The sequence below is a fragment of the Columba livia genome, chromosome 6 (genome assembly GCF_036013475.1).
Source record: "Columba livia isolate bColLiv1 breed racing homer chromosome 6, bColLiv1.pat.W.v2, whole genome shotgun sequence".
In the NCBI taxonomy this organism is placed as follows: Eukaryota; Metazoa; Chordata; class Aves; order Columbiformes; family Columbidae; genus Columba; species Columba livia.
In genome coordinates, this window is record NC_088607.1 from 16,032,005 (window position 1) to 16,059,690 (window position 27,686).

At 35.8% G+C, this 27,686-nt stretch overlaps 1 protein-coding gene across 2 annotated transcripts in view; it reads left to right on the forward strand.

Moving 5' to 3' along the window:
- LOC102095037 (adhesion G protein-coupled receptor A3) overlaps nt 1-27,686 on the forward strand; it is a 274,552-nt gene that overhangs the window by 21,487 nt on the left and 225,379 nt on the right. For both annotated transcript variants that reach the window (XM_065067261.1, XM_065067262.1), the window contains exon 2: nt 20,224-20,295. In XM_065067261.1, coding sequence (XP_064923333.1) covers nt 20,224-20,295 — 72 coding nt within the window. The remainder of the gene's footprint in view (nt 1-20,223; nt 20,296-27,686) is intronic.

A 27,686-nucleotide genomic window follows, 5' to 3' on the forward strand; every position in this document is an offset into this window, starting at 1 on the left:
AGAATCATAGAATTGTTTGGGTTCAAAGGGATCTTAAAGATCATCTAGTTTCAACCCCCTGCCATGGGCAGGGACAACTTCCACTAGACCAGGTTGCTCGAAGTCCCATCCAGCCTGGCCTTGAACACTTCCAGGGATGGGGCATCCACAGCTTCTCTGGGCAGCCTGTTCCTGTGCCTCACCACCCTCATGGTGAAGAATTTCTTCCACATTTCTAATCTAAATTTCTTTCAGTTTAAAGCCATCACCTTTTGTCCTGTCAATTCATGTCCTTATAAAAAGTCCCTTTTCAGCGTTCTTGTAGGTCCCCTTTAGGTGCTGAAAGGCCACAATAAGGTCCACCTGGAGTCTTCTCCAGGTGGAACAACCCCAACTCATAGGAGAGGTGCTCCAGCCCTCTTATCATCTTTGTGACCCTGCTCTGGTCTTGCTCCAACAGGTCCATGTCCTTGCACTTGCTACTGAGTGCTAATAAAAAAATCACTATTTGCCTGTTAGGCACTCTTGGATTAAAAAAAAAAACAACACATTTTTACTTTAACTTTTTAATATACAAATATAGGAATAGAACAATGTTTCTCTTTTTAAAAACAATAACAGATCTCTATTTAAATAAATTTAGTGAATAAGTCACCTAGAAAAGACAAAGCTTCCATTTTTCCTTTTCTATATTGTGATGACATTTTTGAGTTCTAACAAACTCATCCAACAAATTTTTACACTTGGACTATATAAAGCCTAGTTAATAGCCCTTCTTACCTCTTTTTGACACAAGTGAAACTGGAAAAACTCAGTACTCTGAGCTTTGAAGGGTGATTAGAGACATAATCCCCATTAAGCGAAGAGTGAATAACATGGATGCATCAACATAAAGAGCAAATACATTGACAGGATGTAATGAGCACTAAACTTAAGAGGGAGCTTTTAATGAAATTGGAGAGGAGGTGAAGTGTAGGAAGTAAAATTTAAGTATGGCACAAATATTACTTATGAAAACATCATTATTTTCAGAGAAGTTTTCCATTGCAGTATAAAAAAAAATAAAACCAAGTTAAATAGTCTGAGATAAAGTTCTTTGATTGAAATAGAAATACCAAAATGAAGCAGGAAATTTAGTTGGTATGAAAGATAAAATTGGTAAAACCAAATAATACTTATAAAAATGATATCTAAATGCATGGAGTGAAACTGTCAAAGCAGTTAATGTAATGCTTTAAAAGGAAATTTGGAAAAGAAAATGTACAATGAGAAAATATTTTTACACTGGAGTAGATTAAAAGGGCTGAAGGCATATGTTAATTGATGTTATAGAGTAATAAGCTAATTGAGGACAGACTTTAAACAATGTGTGTTTTTTGTCATTCCTTTGAAGTGTGTGGTACTTCATATGGTCAGAAACAAGGTTGTCAATGTACAATAAAATATATCAGCAAGATAATTCCTGTATTTGTGTGTTGTTTACTACCAAAAAACATCCAGGAATGTATTTTAAATGCTAGGAAAATGCAGGAAAATCCTCATGAATGTTGATAAACTAGTTAGTTTATACTGCTGTTTTTCTTTTGATAATTTGCTAAGTGTTGACCTATTAAACAAAGTTCATACCCTTTTTATATTTATTGGCACATGTGAGCTGCTGTTTTAATAGAGCTTGTGCTCAGGACAATATATGCAGGGTAATATTTATTTTGGCTTTTTGGCAGGTTCAGGTCAGCTGCACATTTTGTTATTTTACTTTTTCCTTCCCTCCACTTCCCTTAAGTCAGGAGCCACAGCTTCCTGTAATGTGGCTTTCAGATATTCTCTAAGGAAATTGAATTTCTAGATTCAAAAGCTGCCCATCTCAAGTTCAAGAGCTCTTCTTTCTTCATGAAAACATATTTATGAAACTGTATAGCTTAGGAAAATTTTAATCAGCCTTATGAAAGTTCTTTCTCTTTAAACATAGTAGGAAAGCTGAAGGAATTTAAAGATAAAGGCACATTGTTAAGTTTATAATGCTGTCTTGAAGGTTCATAATAACACCATAGGATTTAGGAATTTAAATTCCTTTTATTATAGAATCAAAACCACCCCTAAGCATATAAAATATTTTGCCTAGTTTACAGACTTAACATTCCAAAGTAGGATAGCCAAGAGCTCCACTTTTATTTTGAGCTTATGGAACTATTAGAAGCTCAGTAGCCTTCCCTGCGGAACAGAGGGAATGTTGTAAAGTACCGGGTCCAGTTGGCAAGCAAACTTTGTGTATTTTTTTATAAGTTATGCTGCTTGTTAGAAAGCAAGATATTGGAATTTTCTCTTCCTTAAGTGATAATTAATTTGGGAATGGATGATGCTCTGGTGATTTGTAGTTGATTTTTCTGCTCATTCTTTCTGAAACTGTGCAGCTACAAAATATGCAATATAAACTATGCAGCTAGAAATTGTACTTGTCTAATGAATGTTAAATGCCTTGGGCTAATACAACTTATAAAATCTTGTTGCAAGCTTTATGAAATGTAAATGAAATAATATCACATGTACTGTATAAGCTTGTTGATACAATGTCATTTTAGTTATATTCAAACTAAATAAGAAATATGTTAATCTTATTTTTGAATACCTCTTAAAGCCCACAATAATTTTGTATATATTTTTAAAAAATTATGTAATAAATTACTACGTAAATTTGTAACTGCTGACTAGTCAGTGGTTAGCTGATGATTTACAGATGGGAGTGAGATGATCCAGATTGTAGGCCAAGGAGCTTTTTATAGTTCTGGTATATCATCATTTGGATAAAATTACAACCGTAGGCCCTTTAAAGGAAGGGTGATCAAGCAGTTAAAGTGGGGTACGTCTCGTTAGGTAACTAAATCTGTTCTTCATTTGGGTATGGTGAATGTGGTGAAACTTGCTAACACATTCATTGAAACGTCTATCTCTCAGGCATTTCTGAAGAGAATACTGAAATCTAAAAAGTGTGAGAAAGTCATAAAAAGTGAATTCACAGTTATAATTTCAATCTGATCCAGGTAAGTATTTGCCTCAGTTATCTCTGTCCTGCGTCTTCTCCCCTTGCCCCCTTCTGTCTGTTGTCTGTAGACCAGGACCTCTCTTCCACATTTAACTGTAGGTGGTGAGAGTCTTCCTCAGGTGCTGAGCTGAGGGAGGCAAGAGCGTATTCTGATGATGGTTCCTAAAGCACACACGTTGTCATACCTTGCATTGGTAGAATGGAGGCTTTCTGCGAATATTGTATTTCTGTGCAAAGAGTTTATTTTGGTGAGCAATTTCCTAGAAATGTGAAAAAGAGATTTATAAACTGATTTTCTAGATTTCAGTGAGACTTGCATAACTCATTGGGAATATTCAATGTGAGCAAGAGTGGCAGACTCAAGTATGAAATCAGTATAATTTAACATGATTGAAAGTGGCAGGCTCAGGTATGAAGACATACTTGTACTTTTTAAGCCTCTTTTAAAAATATTCTTTTCAGTCTGTAAAAGTACAAAAGCAGAAATAATACTTAAGAGAAAAGAGGTGTCTTAAATAAAATGGCAAATAGCAAAGTACAACATACAGAGCATCCCTACCATTCTTCCTTTATAGTCATGTGCAAGGAAATGTTATAACTTTTGTTGCTTGTTATTGAATAATGTCACTAGCTTTATAAATATGTGGTATGGAGATAAATTGAAGAAAAACTCTCTCCAAGTTTGGAATTTTGAAAAGCAGTAATCTGTTATAGACAGAATCAGTGTTTGTGGTGACATCTATGCGATCTTGAAGATACTTGTATTGCTTGCTCCAGTAGTGTTAACTGCGTTCTGAGTGGTTTTCATATTTTGGTGACATCCCCAAATGACATTGGTATTTGACTCTTTTATTCGGTTTAATGCTAAGGTATTTCAGGAAGTTGTTATGCATTAATTTTGCCCTTTTTTTTTTTTTTTTTTTTAATTATTATTCCCTCCCTCCCCTCTTTCTTGATAGTTGAACTCAAACAGATACTATGGCTATGAAGGTATCCTTAAAGTTCTCAAATCAACTTTATAAATAGTCTTTAAAAGGTTTGCAAGAGTAACCATCTTATTTTGGAGTACAAGCCATAACTGCAAATGTGATTTCATCCACATTTAAGATAAATTTGCGGTCACAGAAACCATGGTAACAGTGATTTATCACAGCTGTAAAAGGTCGGTGTAAGCTCAAAACCTTGTCCAACAGCAAGTATTTTCATTAGACTTACTGCCAAGGTAGCTATAGAGGGAGTTTTTATTTTTAATATCACAAATGATTTAGTTGATCAGAGCGAGAGCAGAGGAGTAATTTATAATTACTCTTTCTGTCAGATAGTATTAGATATGGATGAAAAGTCAATGAATGCCACCACAGTTTTTCATTGCTTTTGATAGCCAAGTGTCTACATAAAAGTCAATGTCAGAATTTCACCAAGTGACAACTGATTTTACCCTTCTGCACAAATTCCAAATGAAGCTACTGTCATGATCTGTGGCACCCATTAAATGAAAGTACTCATCATTAGCTGGGTTCACTTGTCACAATCTACAAGAATGGCCATAAATTTTCCAGCCTCATGCCCTTCAAGTACGTGTAGAGATGATACATTCAGAAATTTTGACAGTCAAAATCATCTTTTCAAACCCAAGTACTTAAACCACTCTGTAAAGATGCCATCAAGTCCAGCAATCTTTTTTATTTATCTCCTACACTGAAGAGAGAGTTGAGAATACAGCAGACATCTGACATCTTGATGGAGATCTGTAGATGTGTTCTCAGGCAGGATTTGTTTGCTGCTGCCTTTATGTTTATGATGAGCTGTGTGGATCAGCAGTCAGATTTTCTTGTACTGGATTTTAGGTCTTTTGGTACACAGCATCTGCTAAGTGAAAATGATTTCAGGCTTTACAGCTTGACTTTGCAAAGTTAATACCGTGTGGTGTATTCCTAGCCCTTTAATTTTGTCTGCTCAAATTGTGTCAAGCTATCTGATTTTCTGTAAAATTATACCAGTTACAATTACTGAATGCCCCTTTAAAGCTCAACTGAATATTCCTTAGGGTTTGGCACCACAGAGAACATACTGGTTTTCTGAAGAGACCTGCAAGACACTTGTTCTCTGGCATTAACAGAGATATGATCTGGCATGACGTCATGGAGGCATCCCAAAAGTCAATTTTAGGCAGACAAGTTCCAAAAGAGACTTTATTCTAGCCAGAAAAGTGTAGTCAATAAACCAACTAGAAACAGGGTTTATGTAATTATTTAGCTCTTCGACAACAGAAAATACAGGTTCGGATATCAGTTGAGGGGATTATTGGGGTATAAGAACATAAGAATAACGAGGACCCACAGCGTGCACGCGTACACTCATAAGAAACAAAACCGGAGGCCTCTCACTGCAGGGTACCCACAAGAAAATAATCACTTGTCTGGGTTAGGCAAGGACTCATTCAAGGATATATCCAGTAAGTAGCCACTCACCCAAATGAGGATGTGAGGTACTCTCAGTCCTGGTAAGGTTCCTTACACAGTGTCTCAGTCGAAGGGGAGAGGTCCAGTCCACAGACCCGCTGCTCTGAGAAGACCACTCCAAGGGGTTCTTCAGCAATGACCCTGTTAAATAGTCTGGTCAGATCTGGCTGTGGGCAATACGACATAGTCCAGAAACTTTGCAGCTACTCTGGACACCTCCATTGTTAATGGCCCTGTCAATTGACTGAGGGCCCCACCCCTCCTGCCCCACCAGCTGGTGGAGGTGAAGTCTCCTTGCCCCAGGGCAGAGAAGAATGTCAGCACCTTGGTACCACCCTGGGTGTGTAAGTGGGGACAGGCACAGTGGGGCACAAAACATGCTAAAGAGACATCAACTGCCCCATTGAAGGCTCCAGATCTCAGGGGGATGTGCAACTGCTGCACATGATACCTTGTCTGCAACAGTTTTTTTTGGTCATTGCTGTGGTCTGTATGTAGCTTGATGCTGACAAAACTAGAAGTGACTGTTGCCCCCTCTAGGATTGAAGATACTTGCTGAAATGATGCTACCAGTTGGTTTTTTTGTGGCACATTATTCTCTATAGTGTATCACCTGAGCAAATCCCAAAGCATATCTCTCACAAAGAGCTATAAAGTAGCTAATTTTGATGTTGGATGGGGGTATACAGACAAAGTGAACTTTGTTTAGGCTTTGAGGTTTTCTGTCTCTCTGCTCAGAAGAGCCCCTTCCTGTCCATCGCTGGGTCGGCAGGTGTCCCCAGGAGGAGCCACTGCTTTCACTGCCTTTCTGCTCAGAGAGGTTTCATAGCTGAGCTTGGTGCTTCAGCTGTTTCATACTTAATAGGAACAGCACCAAGAAGACTTTCCCAGAGACATGAGCTAGTGCTTTACTGAAACAGAACTGGTTTAATGGAATCTGTAAAATGAATATATATATGTGCATCAGTTTTTGTATATACTGATTTAATAATAAGCTCAGTCTTAGAGGTGAAATTAGCTTTGCCTAAACAAGTGCAGATGGAGATGTGTTAAGCTTTCCTAAGTTGACTCGTACATCTCAGCTAATTCTTGCTCATGATTTTTGCTCTTGTGGTAATTCTCAGCTATGTAATTCTCATTCAACCTAGTGCTCAGATTGAAATAAGTGAAGTGAGGAGAGTCACTTGCTCAGAGTTGTAGCCTGAAACACCAGAAATTGGATTTTGTTGCCAACTCAAACACAAGTCCAAAACTGCATGAATAATTCTCTTTCTTGTACTTTGATTCACTGTCTGTGAAATAAGAACACTTGCATAAATTAGTGTAATTTAAAGGCTAAAGAATACTCAGAATACAGCTTCCAGTGGTAGGGGCCTAATGAAGATAATCTCATTTTTTGACTCTACTACACCATTCTGAATCTTGTGTTTGATCGTGAAGCTCATGTGAAAGTTTAAATATTTTCGTTTCCATTATTCTTTTGCTTGCAGTTTAACTGTTCTTGTTACATATGTTATTTTGCACTGGAAGTGGAGTGAGCTTGAAATCTTGTGTTTATTCATGTCCTGTGTTCTTATCCAGATAGACTATTGCAAAATAAAAATAGTTTTAGTTCCATTCTGCTAAAACCAGTGAGAGAAGGCTTTGCAATGAAAAATAACCTTTGACATTCATAAGACAGTTTTCCATTCTATATATACAAAAATCTATTCCCTTAAAGAAGGTTAAGAAAATTCTGTTGGCTGAGGAAAGTACCTTTCAGAGGAAGGAATGATATGTTTATATATCCTCTAGTATGCATATTGGAATAATGAAAAAGGACACAAGGAGATACTGCCTTTTGCTCTTCTACAGCTCCCTTTTGGTCCTGGCTACATGAAACCAGTTTAGTTTAGCACTTTAAAAAATAAAATTTTCCATTATACACAGCATGATAATGGTCTTCCGATGTACATCACAATAGGTAGCTGTTGTGTCATTCATTACTGCAGAGGTAAGAAACATCAAAAGCAATTTAAAACTACAGTTATCTTGGCTCTGCTGAATCCCAAGATAACATCGGAATATCTACACAGTAGTGTCTCAAAGGTGAAACATCCGCTTTCTAGGAGTGATTAGTCTGAAAAAGGAATATTTCCAAGTTGTACATCTCCAGCATGTACAACTCCAAAATGAAGTAAATTTACAAATGGAGTCTTTGTAGATAAAACTGTAAAAATAGCATCTAGGAAACCTATTTTCTATTTATCTAGCATAGGAGTTTAAAGTCAAGGCTTTATTGAGTATTGGATTACTTAGTAGCAGTTGTATTGCTTTTATTTAAGAAGCTCTGTAGAGCTAACAAGCTGAATATTATGTGGTTTCAATCTAAATCAAATAATGGGACTAAGTATTTGTACTAGCAACTTTCTGCCTAAAATACTATATATTAGCCATTTTGTACGCTAATGCAGTAAGGACAGAATGGTGATCTGATGTGTCACTTGTCCAGGTGATCAGCAAAGAAATAATCACTATGTGTGTTGCACGTAGTACAGTTATAAATGAGAAAGGCATTTTGATGGAAAAGAAATGGATTTGTACCCATGCTGATTTTGGCTGTTGCTAGACCTGTCTGTTGGACTCTGTACTTTCTTGTACCTTTTTCATCATTATACTTCAAACAGGTCACACTGCTTTTCTAAGGAACTAAAGTTGTGTATCACTTGTGGACCAGTTTAATAAATAGCTGATTAATTGTATGTGTACCAGAAGAGACAATATTTATATTTCCTTTAGGTGTTTTTCTTCATTAGTACTGATAGCTATACTCTCTTCCCTGACCCTGCTCTTTTTTAATTTTGTGTCTTTTATTTCTTCTGTTCTTCCCGTAGACAGTCTCTGTTTTAAAAAAAATAAATAAGTGCAACTGGTCTCACAACTTTCATGTCATTTCAGGCATCCCTGAAAGGTGTTATCACTCTCATTATTTATTCAAGGATCTGAAGACACTTCTGAAAAATGAAAAAATGATTCTGTCATCATGATTTTAGGAGAACTTTAAAAACCACTAAAAGAAATGTATTGAGAAACCATTAGGAATAACTGAGCTTCATTTAACATAGCTGTGATAGCTTCAGGACATGATTCCCTACAAAGGCTTTGGAGTTCCTTGTGGATATTGCTGCCAGAGTTTATTATTGTAAAAGCAATGCAGTCAGCTACAGTTATTGTACAGCTAAATGTTTTAGGAGCCATTTGGCAGAAATGCACTCCGTGAGGTAATGCTGAATATTCACAATCAAGCATCAAACAAAAGGTGGTTGAATGGTCTGAGCATCAACTAATGTGAAAGAAACAAACACAAAGCAAGGTAGGAAAAAGTTGCATGATGGAAGTTGGATCAAATGTTAGGTTTCTTGGTTTGTATTATTTATACCAGTGTTTTGAACAGTTGTGCTGAAAGCTTTATTTCAAAGATTGCAGATATAACTAAAATGGAAAGAACATCAAATATTGAACAACACAGCCTTGGGAAGATAGTTTTAAGTACCTGAGCTCATAGAGAGCTAAGATTAAAAAAAGACAGAATCACAAGTGAGACAGTCATTGACCACTTCAGCTTGGAAGCTGAGAGGTAGAGGCACTTGGAGATGATTACTCCTGTGTTACATTCATTACACGGGGTGAGAACTGCCTTCCCAAATGTATTAGAAGAACCTTTTAGCCCATTTTCTTAAGATAATCATGTTGCCCTTCACCAGTTCAAAATCTCTTTGATATCTTAAGATATAAGAATGTTGCTTAGGCTCAAAATTAGTACTTTTAGCTAAGTAAACTGAGTCCTTTACCTGTAATAATCAATTATTCTATGTATTGGTTTGACCCACCTTAATATATTTTCAAATTGGAAATCAAAAGCTGGCTGAAAGCTTCATTATTTCTAGAAGAAGACATGAAATGTCTGTTTCTTTCTTTGTATATACTCAGTAGAAATATATTAGCATAAGGAATTTTTGAAGTAAACCCTTTAATAATATTAATTAGTGCTGGAAACAATGGAAATTCTATGCAGACTATTTGCAATAAATGTTACGTTTTAATAGTTTTCCAATTTTACTTGGGTGGGCAATATAGAACTGGGATATAATATGACAGAAGTCACTGTCATGGTTTTACTTGTGGCATATGGACCCTGAAAACATTATTTAAAAGGAAGGCACTGTCACAGAAATAAAACACATCCAACCTGCAGGCTACACATTGGTGATTTTGCTGTGTAACCTCTAGTATAAACATTCTTCGTCCAGTTAGGGACCCACATTGAGTAAAGCAGAAGGAGATTCAGGTAAAGCTTAAGATCTGTACCCTCATGTTTAGGGTTCCTCAGTCTGATACTTTTTGTGACAATCTTGTTTCTTGCCATAAATATTTGGTCTCTGCAGTAGGTATAAAGCAGAATACCTTTGTGCTGTCTGGATTTAACTTCTGAATTGGAGTTTTACAGGGATTGTTGAATCTCTTGTAGTCAATTTTATAAATAGTTCCAAAGTAATCCACAACAGCTAATGTCTCCATTACAAAAACATGTCACTGTTTCACCACTCTGAGTAGAGCTCTCATCTAACTGGAACCGCTTTGGGCAGGAGGTGGGACTGGATGACCTCTGGAGGTCCCTTCCAGTCCAGATGATTTGGAGACCGTAAATTAGCTGTGGTCCTGCATTTTCTACCTCAACTGGATGCTATCCCAAGTCTCAGTTTTTCAAACCATTTTCAAGCCTTGCAGCACCACCAAAAGAACTGTAAACTGATATGATGGCCTGCATGCATTATGTGGGACTTGCTTGCTCTCTGAATTAAATATGAATAATCACCAACTGTTTCAAATTTCGGAATCTCATTCTGACAGAGCATATATTGGTAGTTGACTGAAGTACTTTAGAGAAACTTCTTTGTCACTCCTTGTTAGCAGTTAAATCTCTCTCAGTCTTTAAAACCAAAAGGAGAACCAAGTGGAATGTTCTGATGTGCAGTCCTGCTTGTTGAGGCAAAATAGCGCAATTTAGATGTGAAAACTTAGGTCTTTAAAATGTCTTCTCATGAGAAAAGAGTTTCTCTTCAAATTCAGCTACGAATTATTTTGTGTTGTCAGACCAGTCTTTTTTTCAGACTTTCAGTTTCTGATCTGTTACCCAGAGGATCCAGAATGAGTTTTGTATTTTATTGAATTATCAGATAATATACATCATCCTTTACAAAAAAACTCCAAAACCACTACAGATATCTTTCTCACAAAACACAATTACAGTCCCAGCAGAACCTATGAGTTAAGATATAACCATTATAAAAACAAACCAATTTGGAGGGAAATCAAAATAAATTACTACAGTGAAAAATTTTCACTGTTTTTCTGTTTTCCAGCAATTGTTACTACTTATCTGTTGTTGTAACCAAGACACAAATATTTTGGAGACAATTCTGAGCTTGTTTTTTCAGAAATAATATGGAAACTTTACAATGCTGTTTTAAAAATGCATACAAAATTAGGAGAACTGCAAAAAACAGAGCAGGTGTTTCAGGGTTTAAAGGAAGAACTGTGGGCTGAATAAGAGTAATTCTGAAAAGAATTCTGAAAAGGTAAAATAAAAATTATAATAAACAAGGAATGGTGACTCAGAAATTGTTAAATCTTTTCCAAAATTACTTAGAAGAAAGAAAGGTATAGTAAAATTCAAACTAAAAAACCTGAATTATTTATTAAAAAAATTGACCAAATTATTAAAATTGAATTTGTTAAAATTCTTAAACAAGGATTCAGAATTTATTTGTAGAGTAAAGTCACCTGATTGTATCATAGGTCGTGTAAACAACAGGTTTGGCCCCCCTGGGAGAGCTGCAAGGCAGATTGAGATGCTGATGATTACTTGGCTGAACGGTAGAGTGTATGCCCAGGAGAAAGGAAAGGCATACTGTTGTTGACCTTGCCATGAATCACCACGGCACAATACTTGCAGTAACTATTTTGAAATGGGGAACCTAAATGAACTTTTTAGTCCCACTGAAATGAGTGTAAAAATTCCTGTTGTACAGGATAAAGTTGCTTTTCAGCTCTTGACTGTCTATTTGGTGCCAAGCACACTGAAATGCTCAAATCTGCATATTGTTCTTGTGCATTGTTCACTTAGCTGCTTTGCTCCTCCTAGACTTGTTTGCACTGTAGCTATCAGTGGGTTGTATAAAATTTGAATGAGAAACAAATATAAGAAAGTAATTTCCTCATAATGTCAACTGAATTGAATGACAGGTAAAGCAAAAGATAATTCTCCTATAAACAATCACTTCATTAAACCCATTTGCATATTACATGAGCTTACTCGGTGAAGAACTTGCTATTTTTTTAAATTATATATCAGTCTCATTTTTCCCCCTAAAAATGCATTATAAATGTATATTCAGTGAATGAAAGATGTGCAGGGAGTCTAAGGCAAAACCATGAACAAGAAGACATGCAGACCCATGCCATCACCAATTGCCTACAGATGCTTTTAAGAATGGTGTTTTATTGAAAGTTCAGACAGAAGGATTTCCTTCTCATTGTAGAGAAAGCTTTGAACAATTCCTCCCTTTCTCCAAAGAAAACGTTGACAATAGAATCTTTGATCTTCAAAAACTAATGCACATGATAAATTTAATCAATGTAAATAATTCTTCTAGACTCAGTAGGACCCATCACAGATATTTAAACACATAACTATCTCTCAAATAAAGACCATGCATGTGGTAGGTATAGTAGCATAGTCCGAAAGTTCACTTAGATAAAACTGTATCTTTTTTGAAAGACATAATGGAAATGCTTTCTTATCAGAAGATCATGTCTTAGGCTTTTTAGATTACATTTTTTAAAGTTATCTGCACTCAAGTTCAAAACTTCAAAAAGCAAGATTTACTTAGACAGTTTAATGATGTTATAAATACATGTACATGTTGCAGTAAAATAGTAATGATTCATCACACTTTCATATCATCATCAGTTCAATATTCTATGATTTCAGGAAATAGCGCTGCATAATTTTATTCTACGTACTGTTTGTATTGTCAAACATTTTTCCACCATCTTCCATCAATAACGTGAGTGTTCCAGGTGTTGACTTTATTGAACACAACTAAAGTTCGAGCATAGAATCCTGTAAGATACTTTGGATCTTCACTGATGTATAGATATAGCCTTTACATCTTAAAGTTCTTGTGGAAAAAACAATTTTACTTAAGATGATAATCTAGTTCAGAAATTTGCTGATGCTTGGCAAAAGTCACAAAATAGACAACCTCATTTCTTTTCTGAAATACTTACAGTCATATTAATAAGGTTTTGATTCCTGCTGCTTCATGTCCCGTTCAGTAAATGAATATCACACTGTAGCAGGCGCGGCTTGTTTCAAAAGCTGGGTGCTCTAACTCCCGCACTGTTAAGAAATCATATTAAGATTTCTACTTGAGAGTGACCTTGCTGCTGCCTTTTGTTTAATACATTAATACCACTGAACCAATATTAGGGAGAAGATGAGTTGTGTGTCGTGCTAGTGATGATAGTTTACTGTTTGAATTGTTATGTTGCTTACACAAAAATGTTCTTGAATGTGATTTTAGTTAATTAAATTGGTTCATGTGATGATTTATGCAAGAGCTGTCTGGCTTTGTTATTTTGAATGTGACCTAGAAGTCTCATATCAACCAAGATGACTATTGATGAAAAGCCACCTGTATGAACACAGAAGCAACAAAAATAAGAGTTTTGCCTTATGTTTTGAATTGCTGAAAATGAGGCTATTGAACAGTGATCTTTCACAAAAGGAGTATTGTGTTTCCATAACATGAATAGTCAGCTACAGTTTCTCCTACATTCCATTATATGTATGAGAGACTATAAGCATTTCTTTGCACTTCTGGCAGGACTTTAAGTATTTAATTACCTACAAGAAAATTTCTTGGTGCTTTGTAGTTTCATTGCTTCTTTTGTCATCATCAGATAGTGTCAAGATCTGGAAATATCTGTTCTTCTGGTACTGTTGTAATTAGAAGGAGAATTGGTACACTGTTATTGTTTCTTTGGCTATAGCTGTTTGGGATTTTTCACCACATGTAAAATACTATCTACAATGGAAGGTTATTTTTGAGTATTTTTCTGTTTTCACTAATGCTTGGGAGTGGTTGTGCTGCACATGAATGGGTTTAACAAAAGCTGGTACATACTGAAGATAATGATAAAACCAGCTAGAATTAGAGGTGACTAGGTTTTATTAGCTTCTACAGGATTTTTGTATGGTTTTGGTTAAGAATGTTGACAACACACTGTTTAGTTTGAAAAGACAATACAATGGGCCACAATCCCCTTGGGGAAGAGAAGTGGCACTTGAGACTGTTGGATGCATCTTTAATATTCTGATAACTCATCTTTATGCTTTTTTTGAGTTTTGCTGTTCTCAAAATTGGACAAAGTAGCAGGGACTATGAATTACTGTGCACAAATAGTGATATATAATGAATTGATACATACTTTGGATATTCTTTCTAGTTTTTCCTTCTTTCTCTTTGGTTATCAAACTATGTCGGTGTCTGCCACACATTCATCTAGTGATCTGTCAATACTCTTTCCAATTCTTTTTCTGTCTTGTTCAATCTGTTGAAGCCTTAGGCAGTAGCTCAGCTGTGGTCTTCAGTTTGGAGGGAAAAATAAAAGTGCAATCAGTACCTGAATTTTATGATAGCTCCATATGTCTTCATATATGTGGCACAAAAAGCAGGCACTCTTTTTCCTGTCTATTCCTGCTATTTTTCTGGTGCGGTGCAAGCTCCTTCTTAATTTGTTTTATGGTGCAACTCTCAATTAATTATGGATGTTGTGGGAATAAACAATATTCTGGTTTACCAAGAAGGGTTTTAAAACTTTAAAAATACTTTTTCATTTTATACTCTAACATTTCAATATAAATGATTCTAATCTTATTCTTATACCACAAAGAAATTAAATACATTTTTCTCCACCACTGCGTTTAAGTATTTCCTAGGATGTCTGCTCACACTTCTTTTGTATCTAACTACATACCAAGTGTAAAGAGAACAAACAGCTTAAACTGCAACATGTCAACTGGAATTAGGCTTCCATGAAAAATGAACAACTACTATTACTACTTACATTTTTACTTTAAAATAAAAGATATTACCCTCTGCTTGAACTGAAATTAGTATGTAAGAGAAACTGCAGAACTTGAAAAACCATTTCATAACACAACTCCAACACAGAGGTCCCAGATGTGCAATCTTATCTGAGCTTTATCCTAAATGTCCATCTAACACACCTTTTTACTTGAGAGGTGGAAAATCAAACAGAAATTAAGAGGAAGAGCACAGCAGAGGTGGGTATGGTTGATCTCCTGGTTGATGTCTCCTGTAGTACTTCATTGTGCTTTGGCTGGTCTTCATGAGTGAGCCTTAAAGAAACCATTTCAGAGGGATTAATTTTCTAGACATTGGTTGTTCTTATTATCTGTCAGCTAGACACAGGACTGAGTCAAATCTGGTCTGAACCACTTCCTGGGCTGTCCAGCAGAAAATCAGGTGGAAGATGACATTTTTCTGTTGTATTTATTTTTTTTTTTCCCTGAAGTTTGGGTGTTTTTTTGTTTTGTTTTGTTTTGTTTTTTCCTTGTGTTTTTTTGTTTATTTTCCTGTGAGCGTTATCAGAGGAAATACATATTTTTTCAGTAATGGGTCACACTTCCTTGTATGTTCACTATACATTTGGAAATAGCAGTCTTCAACTAAATGTATTGTCTTTCCTGGATTTGGTTGTCTGAGTTGTGCTTTCTCTGTGGATGCACTGCTGTGTGAGCTCACAGTCTTTAGGCTTTACTGGTGGGAAGCAGAACTGTCTCACTGAAGAAGCTTCAGATGTGGAATCTGTTTCATTTGTAATGTCAAGTGAACCCAAGTCTGTTAACTTTGAAAGCATCGTGAAAAGATTGTCTCTGCTTGAGCGACTGTAGGAAGCTGAAGTTTGCTTGTGTTCCAATTGAGAGCTTTTTATTTTATACTTTTTAAAATATGACACTAGGTTGTCTTATACTGTGCATGCTTTATACTTGAATGAGACTTTGTTGTACAGGATTATGTATTTTTACACTTTCAATGGTTTCACAAAAGTAATAGCATCAATTTAAGCAAACTGTGATTTGTGGCTTGTTTAATTCAAATAGAAGAACCAGAAATAAAATCAGAGAGATGTCTTGTAGCCCATTAGAACAATTAATCTTTTAGGTATATCTACACTGCTAAAGAACAAGGTCCAGGAGAGTGCGGAAGCAATGACTCATTGACCGTCCGTGTTTCTCAGTTGTCAGTCTGCTCCTTGGCATGTTTCTGGTCCTTGTGTACATGTGAGGTTGGTTGGTTTGTTTCCACTGCAGGATGAATGAATTAACATACAGCCTGTGTCACAGCCCACCAGATAAGTACATTTGCATTGTGAAACTACATGTATAGATTACATGCTTTAGGGGGTCACTGTAGGCCAGGAGAGGGTGTTTGAAGGATATCCCTTCAGAGCCTGCAGGAATACTGCTGGAGGCTTTCACAGAGCTGGGAAAGGACAAACCTGGAGTAAAAATGTGTAGAGTTAATGTCTTCTGAACCTGCTTCCTGCAGTAAACTCCCTAAAGTGTCTTGGGAGAAGGAGCAGCAGAGATGTAAGATTTGAAAAGGTCAATGCAGTAAGTAAACAGATCATAATATGTCTGATCATTGGACTGGTGTTGTCTAGTGGATTTCTCATCAGCACTATTTTAGGTACAAGTATTCCATGAGGACTACGGCTGAAAGTACCACTGTTTTAACTTCCAGTTACTTGGGATTTGGATCATTATATATGGTGCAAAGACAGTTTGCAAACTAAACTTTAAAATAAGTGCCTTCTCAGAAGGTTTCTCCATGAAACTTTCACTTATTTATTTATTAAAGTAAAATTTTAAGTCAATTTTGGTTTTGGAAAAAAGTTTCAAGGAAATAAAGTATGATCATTTTCTTAGTGTTTCTCTCCTTGGAATAAAATATTGAAAATGTGAGATTCTTGGCACATGGCTAGAAACTGATAATTATTTAAACCAGCTGCCTAGTTGCAATGTGTAGCAATATGTATTGCTGTGATTCAGTAGCACATGTGAAAACAAAGACAAGTGAAAAAGCTGTGAATAAATAAAAGGTGCTAAATACTTAATCATAATGGGTGCACAGTGGTGATTAATTTTAAAAATCTAAACTATATTTAATCTTTTAATAAAAGAAATAACTCAGTTTCTGTTGCATCTTAAAGTTATGATTATGTTAGAAACTATCCAAAAGTAAATACATGAATAGCACCTTTTTCCCATGTATTTATCCACCAAACCTTTGCATTTGTAAGTACAAGAAAAGGATGCTCTTCATGTCTCTGTTTTCCTGCAACATTTCTGCAGTTCTCTAAGAACCAACATCTCCCTGTAAGCAGGTGGGTGTATTCAAGGGAAAAGACATACATTTCGTATCCATTCTGTTACTTTTCTGAAGAAGTAATATACAAAATTATTCTGTGTAATTTCAGCATCAAAAGTAAGAGCCACAATTTGACCAGACATTGATTACTTGAAAAGATTTTTCATCATCTGTAGTTAAGGCTCAGTCTGAGGTAGTATGTTGAACATTGTAACCAGAACTTTCCTCCCTTCTAGCAAATGTCCTCAGAAGGGAAGAATGTTATGAGTTACATCAAAAGTTTAACGAGTGATTCATTACTCTATGATAAATAATGTGATTTAGGTTTCCCAGCTGTTCATTGTACTCACAAAAACGGTCTTCAGTGCAAACCAAATCCTTCTTGATAACAGCTCATTGCCAGTTTTTGGACATCACTAAAGCTGATTAAAAACAGGTGGATTCTTCCCATGTAGCATACCAACCAGCTGAATGAAATGTAGATAATTCATATTAATTGCTAAATAAGATTTCTCCCCACACACCGTGGACCTTATTGGAATGCCAGGATTCTCTAAAGTTGTGTTTCTGAACAGAAGATAAATATTTTAACTATAATGCCCATGTTACTTTGTTTATAAAACCTGAATTTTAGTGGGCACTGTAGAGAAGGCCTTGAAGGAAACTTAATTTTTGAAATGTGATCCCTATATGAAAGTCTCTGTGAAAGTCTGGTGTAAAGATTTGAAGGGTTTAATTTAGAAACTCAAATTTACATAGTTAAGTTCTTTTTTTTTTTTTAATTTTGTGGTATCTGTTATATTTTTAAGACTCAGTTTATCTTTCAGAAAAATAAAAGTAAGTGACTAAATGAGATGGCAGAATTGCAGAACATGAGCTGTGTTTACCGGGTGTTCCATTTATGAACTAAATGTTCTGTTTAATCTTGTGATTTATTACTACTTAGATAGTTCTCTTTTATTTCTAGAAGTTTGTTTTATGTGGAATAATTATACTGGTTTCAGTCTTCGTGCTTAGGGACATAGAGAGGAGACTCAGAGGTAGAGAGTAGGAGACCCACGTGTTGCTGACTTGTGCTGCATTTTCATGGAGTTGCCAGCAAAGTTCAAACTGCCCTCTTTTTCTGAGCTGGAAAAACAAATTGGTACCAGGAAAATATTTCAAATACAGAACTACTTGTATCTAAGCCAGATGAGATTTCTGAAGTGCACATATCTTTGCAGATTAGGATATGCAGAACAGTCCAAATACAATATTTATATCTAATGTCATTGTTATAGACCTCAAAGATGGTCTCTCTGTAACACTGCATATAACCAAATGACACAATATGAAGTGGAATTCATGATGTTAGTCTTTCCAAGCCCAGACCGTTTTAATTTTGGGAATTAATATTTTCTTCACTGACTCAAGTTCTGTGCAGCCTCAGAAGAGAAGGTGAATAAAAGAACAGAATGAAATAACAGAATGTTTCATATTTCTAGTTTGATACTCAGAATTTTGTAATAATTTTCCAATTTAGTCACTGCATGGGCACCTAAACAGTTCAGAAAATCTGACAAATAAGACAAATTGAAACAGTTGCAGTCTTTCATGTCATGGCTGAAATGTAGTGCTAAGATGGTAGTGAAGAGTTGGTACATTAGAGAAATATTTAATATCATACATTTGATTTTTAATCTGAGAAGTAGAAGGAAGATCTTGTGACATGGAGTTACTTAGTTGGTAGCATATATTGGAGCATATTTACTTTTTGTCATAAGCATAGGCTTCCATGTGCTTTAAGATATCTGTGTGTAAGTGTTCACAAATGATCCCAAGTTGCCACTTGCGAGTTATACTGACTGGTTCTGGGTGAGGTTAGTGTTGCTGCCAAGTGTATTCAATAATGACACAGTGTAATAATGTACAGGTCAGATCTGAACTGCTCTGTTCTCCATGTTCTCTGACAGTGGGCCATCAAATCACATCAAAATATATTTACACATATTTCTTGATGAATTTAAGAAATATTTTCTCTTTCATTATGGGTCAATGTTACATTTCAACTCACCTAGACCTTGTGTAGTTGGTGTATGCTGGGGCAAAGCACTTACTGTTCATATACAATGGGAAATGCTAAGAGCAAGACAAGATAGTCTCATGTAACAGATTGTTTTAAAACTTTGCAAAAGCAAATAATCTTTTTTTTTTTTTTTTTTTTTGTTTTGTTTCTACCTTTATTGCAGGCTATGTATCTTATTTTGATCTGAGATTTTGTGTGCTAGAGAAGTGTAATTTTTTGTAAATGTTATATTAAAGACTAATTTCTCAAGCAGTTGGAATTAGATTTTTTCAGAAACAAACGTTTCTTCTACACACTGCATAATCATTAGATCAGTTTAAAAAAAATATGGAGCTTCTGGGAGAAATTGCATTTCTCTTGTATATTGTAAGTTTTTTAAGAAGTAACATGTTCAAAATGAGTAAATGTTCATCTTGTATTGCTTCTGAAATAGCTGGTAAAATATAGTGATGAAAAATCCCTAAACTAGTAAGAGCCACTAGTGACATGGATAGTAGTTTAACATGGAGAGAAAGACTAGACAACTGTTTCAACAGCTTGTATGCAGGACCAGTTTACATGTGTACTCGATAGCAGTGGCACTTGATGAGCCAGGCACAGTTTAATTACTGAATTTCTATTATGCAGAGGTTGCAACAGGAAAACATTTTCGGATTAGTCTGTTTTTGCAGTAAAGGGGTGGTTTTCTGTTTGTCTCTCCTATAGAAAATTAAATAGTTGCTCTGTATCTGTCAGCCATGTATGGTATAATTCTTTGTACATCCTTGCTATAGCAACCACTGCAAAGTGACTGTATTGTCCTCTGATCTGCTGGAACAGTTTTCCCCTTGCTTCCTCAGCCTTTTTGCTGACCGGGAAGCCCAACAAATACTTTCCCGTGGTAAATTAGAATTTACTAGTGAAGTTTGGGCATTTATCGGTGTTACAGTTTTCAAGCTGAAGCCAAAATTCATTTGTTGACATATTTTTTGAATGTGCTTTTATTTAATAAAGGAGAAACTCTACACTTCAGGAAATGGCAATCTTTATTTGCTGCTATGATGTGAAAATGCAAATGAAGCAGAGAATTTACTGATTAGTATTTTACAGAGCAGTCATTTACTATAATTACATGTTTTTAATCGGTGGAATTATCATGTTCTATTAACCAAATTCTTTCCTGATTTCTTGTAGGATTCTGAGTAACAACAAGATCTTATGGTTGAAGAATGGCTCTTTCTTTGGACTGAGATCCCTGGAGAGACTGTGAGTAACTGTTCATCTTAGTTCCACCTTTGATTAAAAAGTCTTCTGATTTTATATATGAAACTAAGCATCAGATAATGAAGTTGAGATATTATGTACCGTATTGCACGGTAGAGTTTCTAGGCCATCATGAAGCTAAGAAACAGCAAAAAAATTAGTGAATGGGGATGGATGTGGAAAATACAGGAAAGCACTGTCATCAGTTTGGAACTAAAATAAACATCCAGTCAAAGTCTTGTACTACACTACGTATGCTATCACAGTGAAGACTGGTATATGTAATGGTAACACTAATAAACCTGACATGTAGTTGGGGTTATTTAACTCATTGGACTCCAGTACTTCCATTGCATTTCTATTCTAATTTTAATTCTGTTCTATATTTAAATTATATTCTAAAGAAACTGGACAGCGTTTATCGCTGGAGCAGACAACGACATTGGTAAAGGTCTATGAGTGTGTATTTCTAGCCAATATTTGGAGCGCAGAAGAGATGCTCTAGAACAACAAATGAGTTATGTAGAAAACATTTGAAAACTTTGGAAGAAATAAGCAGTAACAGCTATACTGTAAACCACTACTTTATATGTAAGTCACTCATTTGAGAATAATTATATGAGCAAGTCTAAAAGAGTGGTTTTAATATCTGTAGGCAACTTTGCCAGTGCATCTGAAATTAGTAATTATATCATGCCTATCTTACAATATCTCTCACAGCTTAAGCTAAATTATTTTTATATTGCTTTGCAAGAATACCTTGATTATGTAGAGCTGTAGATATAAAGTAGCCACTGTATTGATGAATGGATTCTATGTTTTATAAATATTTCCATATTTTAAAAAATTACATATTAAAATCAACTTTAGCTAATATTTTTCTATATTTGTGCGTGATGTGCATGCTGTTTATGGTTGTGTAATAAGGTGGGTAAGTATATGATATTGTGGTATTTGAATATTCTAACTGCGATTTTAAAATAAACAATGTGTTTCAAGGTTTGGAGCATTCTCTTAAGCACTTTGAAGTGTTAGGGTAAAGTTAACTGTCTGAACAGTTTTGTAAAGGAATACTACCTTTTCTCTGTATACAGTTATAGATGTAACAAATAATTATTTAATATTGACAATTTTAAACAGCATGGAATGACAAGTATTTGTATATTGTTTACTATCTGGTTTAATCTAGGTGTAACAATGATATGAGGTTTATAAAGAAGTTTACAAATATTTAGACAAATCAATTTAGGGGATAGGATTACAAATGTATTGCAAGAAAGGAAATTAGTAAATTAAATTCTAATGTACTGCAAGTAAAGCATTAGTGTTTAGATGTAGAGGAAAACATTTCCTTTGGGTTCTTTTAATTTACATTGGTGAGTGATACTGAGCATGTAATTTTAAAAGCTTCATTAGCCATCTACTTAGAGGAATATTTCAACCTGAAAAGACATTGCAAACAGTATTGAGAACAGTGAGCAAACAAAATATGTCCTAGGTGTGTAGCCTCAAGTGTCACTGGCATCTAAACCTTCTTGATTTTATTACATTGATTTTTTACAACGTTATAGATAAAATGACTGAGTGTTGTCTCATCTGTATATAATGCTCTTTGGCCATGGGGGTAATACAAAACCCATAAGTGATCCTTGAAGCAAAGGCTAGGATTCAGGTGATGACATTCTTATCAGCTTCACATGCTGCGTTTCTTGTTCTCTGGTCTCACACACTTCTTATCAATACCTGCAAAGCCCCACCTTCAGCTGCGAGGGAGGAGAACAGTTGGAATAGTCTACTTAAGCAGTGGGTGTGGATGAAGTATATCTGGATGAGTGCTCTTGATCCTTGGATGACAGTTTCCCCAGCTTTGCCTTTTCCACACAAGCTAATTCAGAGTGGTACTTCAGGTGCTTAAAATGGAGAACTATGACCTATGTTCCTGGCTCATCAAACTGGACCAATAAGAACTTTTATTCCTTACCTGAAAGCAGAGGTAGAGAATCTTATGAAGTACAGTAGCAGGAAAATCCAGCTTACTTTAAGATAACATGTTTATGAGATCAGGTGCTTAGAAACACAAATGTGCTGGAGTTAAGGATTACTAATTTAATTTGGCTTTGCACTTCTTGTGGTCCTGTTCGGAATAAAAAATCAGTAATGCAAATGTCATAGAGACGAGAATCATGTGTGTCTGTAATTCTTTTGTGGTTACCATGACATCATGAGCCAGAAGAGTGTTATCTTCTGTGGAAAATGAAGTCATTCAATCACAACCTTGAAAAGTTTAGAGGAGAAGTAAGATTTCAGATGGAACCAAGTAACTTGTATATTCTGACTCTTTCTTATCATGCTCAAAACCTCTTTTTGAGCAGAGAACAGTTTGAAGCCCTGCTCCAGTAACCTAGTGACAACTTTCCCCTTATTTTGTTTTTCAATGCTTGTCACAACAGGAATTGGATTACGGAAGTGTCAGTAATCCCAAGGTCTGGTGATTTCTCAACAGTGTGTTACACAAGCAAGAGGACTCACTGAGCAGTTCTTTCAAACTAGGACTTCTCATTTTACGCAACTTTAAGCAAACAAACCAAGAAACATAGGTTGTTTGCCCCTTAACTGTCCATTCTAAGAGTAAGATAGAATCAATTTCTCTAAAGCTATTATTATTGCAGGATTCTTATATTATGCATGAAATGCATTATAAAAAAAAAGAAGTAGTTGGAACTGGTTTGTATTTGTTTCTGCAGACTTCTCAGAAAATTGCCTTTTATTTTCAGCCATAGCATGAGTAGTACAAGGTTTCTATTTCAGATTGTCTTAAATTGTGTTACTGCTATAAAAGGAAATCTGATACTAGGTTTTTAAGGAATACAACCAGCTAGCCAGGGAAAAACATATTTGAGGACACAGTTATTTCCCTTTTATTAATAGAAAGATAATCCTGTACCTACTAATACTTTATTAATATTAAAAATGAAACATTTAATAATGTCTGTAAGAAAATACAAGCAACAGTGGTCAAAATACATTTATGGAATATTATTTTTTCTGGGCAGTTTGTAAAAATGCTTTGAAAAACACAGTCTCACAAAAGGTGCTTTTTCTTTATTTTGTGTATGTGTGAACAGTGACTCATGAGTGACCTGCAGAGGTGGCATTCTCTCTTCACTTAGTTTGGGTTTTCAGAAACTAAGAATTGCTGCCTTGTGCTGGTTTGGAAAGGCTGACTCACAAATGTGTTATGACAACTGGATCATGACGCACCTCTGCACCACTTGCCTTACTTTGCAGTACTAACAAGAGGCATTAAGAAGTGAACATCCTTACTTAAATACCATGTGAGAATAAAACTTTCTTTAAACCTGCCTTTTGTTTGATGCTCAGTTATATAAGCCTTGATTTGGAACAAAATCAGAAGTGTAGGTAAGAAAATAAATAAACTTTTTTGTATCAAGTATGATAAAGAAATTGTTAAAATATGAAGAGCTTTATGGAACTTAACTGGAAGACATCGACAGACCACAAATTCTACAAATTAAAGAGGGCACCTTGAACCCATTTCTGTGATACACCTTGTTGAGACAACTTCATATTCAGGAGGCTGGGAGTTCAGTTTGGATCTGAAGCCTGGTGCAAAGACTTGACAGCTTGTAATGGTTTCAGTTCCAGTGCCTTCCCTGTCTGTAATCAACGTCCTGTCTTTTTGGGAGATTCATTGATCTGAGCATGTTATTGTAGACATTTAAAGAAGTTTTTCATATGCTCTGAGTACCATAACAGAAAGGCAAAGTGGGCTTTCAAAGCCATGAGATGGTGAGCTAGTCTTTTAAGTAAGTATCAGCAATCCAGAGGCTTTCATTTAGTTAAAATAGGGATTTGGAGGATCTGAACAACTGAAAAAAAAAAGTCTATATAATTTGATGGTATAGTTATATATTAAATAGAAAAACCTGTGACTTCCACTTTGATTTTTTAAAAGTATTGTTATTGATTTGTTTATTTTTAATTTATGGGCAGTGGGCTTAACCATTACTATTACTGAAGGGACTATGGCAGCTAATGCAGATTACCAGCTTACTAGTGGATACACTATCATGGTAGTGTGTGGTATGGACCCTGCTCTGAACAGTGTGCAGCAGAATAATACTATTAGTAATAGTTGTGGCAAGTCTTTTTATGCTTGAGAATACTTGACCAGCCACAGTCCACATGATACTTCTGGGGACAAGGACTGAGGTTGTTGGGCCAGATGCTCTAGCTGTGCAGGACCCAAAGTCGAGATCTAGACTAGACTAGGAAGCTAAATCTTATACCCTCATCCTGATGTCAGATGGCACAAAACAGTATGTAACTGAGCCATTATTCACACTACTAATTTTCTTACCTTCCACAACAACCATTGCATCACAATTACCTGGATAGCCTGTGTCCTGCAATAATTCCCCATGTTACCTTTAGCTGGGGGCAACTGGTTGTGGCGGCTTCTCTGCTATTGGCTTCCCAATGCTTAGTGGGGTTGATCTTGTGCTTGGCATTTTCTGAAGTGGGTGTATTAAGTCTCTCTCTCTTTCTCTCCCTGTTTCATAACCAAATGTACTTTTTCATTAAGTTTATAGGAGCATAATTACCTCTGAGACTGCTGCTCCTTTGTCCCCTGTGGCTGAAACGAGTTCAGAAGCTATTTGGAGGGAACCAGCAAATTAAAATAAGGAAACATACACAAACAGACTGTGATTGCATAAGCAGTATTTCCTTGGGAAATCAGGATGAAAGATCACTAAGTAAGATTACACGTATTTTTCACAGCTGACCCAGAAGAAAACCATGCCAGGCACTAATACTTCAGCAGTAACTGTTTTTACAGAAACTTGCTGTTATATTTTCCCAACATTCATAGACATGTTTTTAGACAAAGAAAACTAATATTGAAGTATTAGTAACAATTTAGCATTAAATTTATTTTTATTTTTTTTTTTTTTTAGCTGTATAGATCAGTCTTACTTGACCAGGTCTCATTTAGATCGTGTGTACTTTAAAGTATTGTTGTATTGTAAAGTTACCAACTGTGTGGCAGTGCTATGCAGTCACATGTTGTCCCCAGTTATTACTCGATAAGATTGCATAAAACATACTTTCAGTATGGCATTCTGCAACTATATGTTGTGCTGTGCAATTGAAGTAATAACACATTAACTTAAGGGAATGAAAGGGCAGGAAAGGCAAGTAAAACAAATCAGACCATAGAAAAAAACATGTTGTTAAACAGCTAGTATAAAAATATGGTATTTAGATGTTCTTTAGCAAAACTCAAGTGATGAAAGGGTAAAACACAAAGGTTTTATGTTTTTATATACTGATGTCCTTCTTTAAACATGCAATTTGCATTCTTTACATTGCTGGCCTTTTCATTTCTTTTCTTGCCTATACTTTTGAAATGTGCATGTGCACACACATGAAGAAACAGAGGTGTTCTTCTTCAGCAGTGTGTAGGATTGGAAGTATGCTTAAAGAAATTGTTAAGCAATTGTATTTCCAACAAATATATGTCTTCAAAGTTAGAAACTTTATAAATGAAATTTAGAATTACTTATCTTTTTTGGATTGTTTTAGAAATAGAAAAATACTAGCTATTATAAACCAATAACATTTTGGACTGACAGCCAGGATCCAATTGTACAACTGTTTTTTTTAATGCCTCTAACATCATGCAAGTACTTACAACAGAAAACAAATTAATGATCTTGGAGACCTGAAATGACCACATTAATACATCTCAAATGCCACATAGTCATGTTTAAGTAAATGCTCTGATGTTACTTAGGGAAAGGGCGATTTTAAAATCTGTTTCTTAGAGCTGTCTGTTGTGTAAGTACTCATGGCATGACTGAAACTGTTTGGTTTTATCTTCTTTTTTTTTCCTTTTTCTTTTTCTTTTTTTTTTTTTTTTCTTGTTAATTTTGTTTGCAGATATATGGAGGAAGCAAAATCAGTACAAGTTCCTTTTAAGCATCTAAAGTTTTACTGCCACTTTTTCTTGTATTTAGTAAATTGTCTAGATCTAGCTGCTAATGATAACAAATGAGTTATTTGTTTAATTGCACCTCAAATATATAAAAAGAGCAAAAATACAAATGCTCCAACCATTATGTTTCCTTGTCTAGGAATCTTGGGGAAATCTAATAAATTTTTCATGTTAAATCTCTTACTGTGTTGGCTTGTTGTAATTGTTTACAAAAAACCTCATTATGCAGCAGTACTGTTTGAAGTGGTTGAGCATATTCCAGTAGGTGAGGAAGGATGGGAATAGCCATGGGGAATCATTTTTCTCCTGGAGTGCATGCACACTAAACTAGACTGAAAACAATTCATATTCCTCTTGGTGCTCATTGAACTTTGAGTTACCCTTTTAGTTTCAGTGTCAGATTAAGAGATTCTCTTTCTAATTACAATGATGCTAGTGTTTGTGTGAAGCAGGATAGTTCCCTTTGTCACTTCTAGAAGCAGCTAATACAACTGAAAGTTTTTAATTGGTGTTAAGTATGCTTGCCTGCAATATATTCAGTACTAAGGCAATTATAAATATTGAGCTTAAAAAGGAAAGCTCTGAAAATTCATGAATTACTGAAATTAACTGTTCTTGCAGAGAACCATCTATTGTCTAAACAGAGACATCTGTATAATATCTTCAGCAGTGACATAGATTGTGAGATCAAATGCACCCTCAGCAAGTTTGCAGATGTCACCAAGCTGAGTGGTGTGGTTGACATGCCTGAGGGATGGGGTGCCATCCCGAGGGACCTGGACAAACTCAGGAAGTGGGTCTGTGTGAACCTCATAAAGTTCAACAAGGCCAAGTGTAAGGTCTTTCACATGTGTTTGGGTAACCCCTGGTATCAATACAGGCTGGGGCATGAGTGGATTGAGAGCAGCCCTGCAGAGAAGGACTTGGAGGTACTAGTGGATGAAAAGCTGGACATGACCTGGCAATGTGTGCTTGCAGCCCAGGAGTCCAACTGTATCCTGGTCAAGGGAGGTGATTCTTGAGCAACCTGATCTAGTTGAAGGTGTCCCTGCTCATTGCAGGAGTGTCAAACTAGATGAACTTTGAAGGTCCCTTGCAACCCAAACTATCCTATGATTCTGCCCCTCTACTCCACTTTGGTGAGACCCCACTCAGAGTACTGCATCCAGCTCTGGAGCCCTCAGTACAAGAAAGACATGGATCTGTTGGAACAACTCTTCTGTGAAGAAAGGCTGAGAGAGTTGGGGTTCAGCCCGGAGAAGACAAGGCTCCGGGGGGGCCTTATTGCAGCCTTTCAGTACTTAAAGAGAGCTTATAAGAAAGATGGAAACAGACTTTTCAGTAGGGCCTGTTGCAATAGGGTAGGGGGTAATGG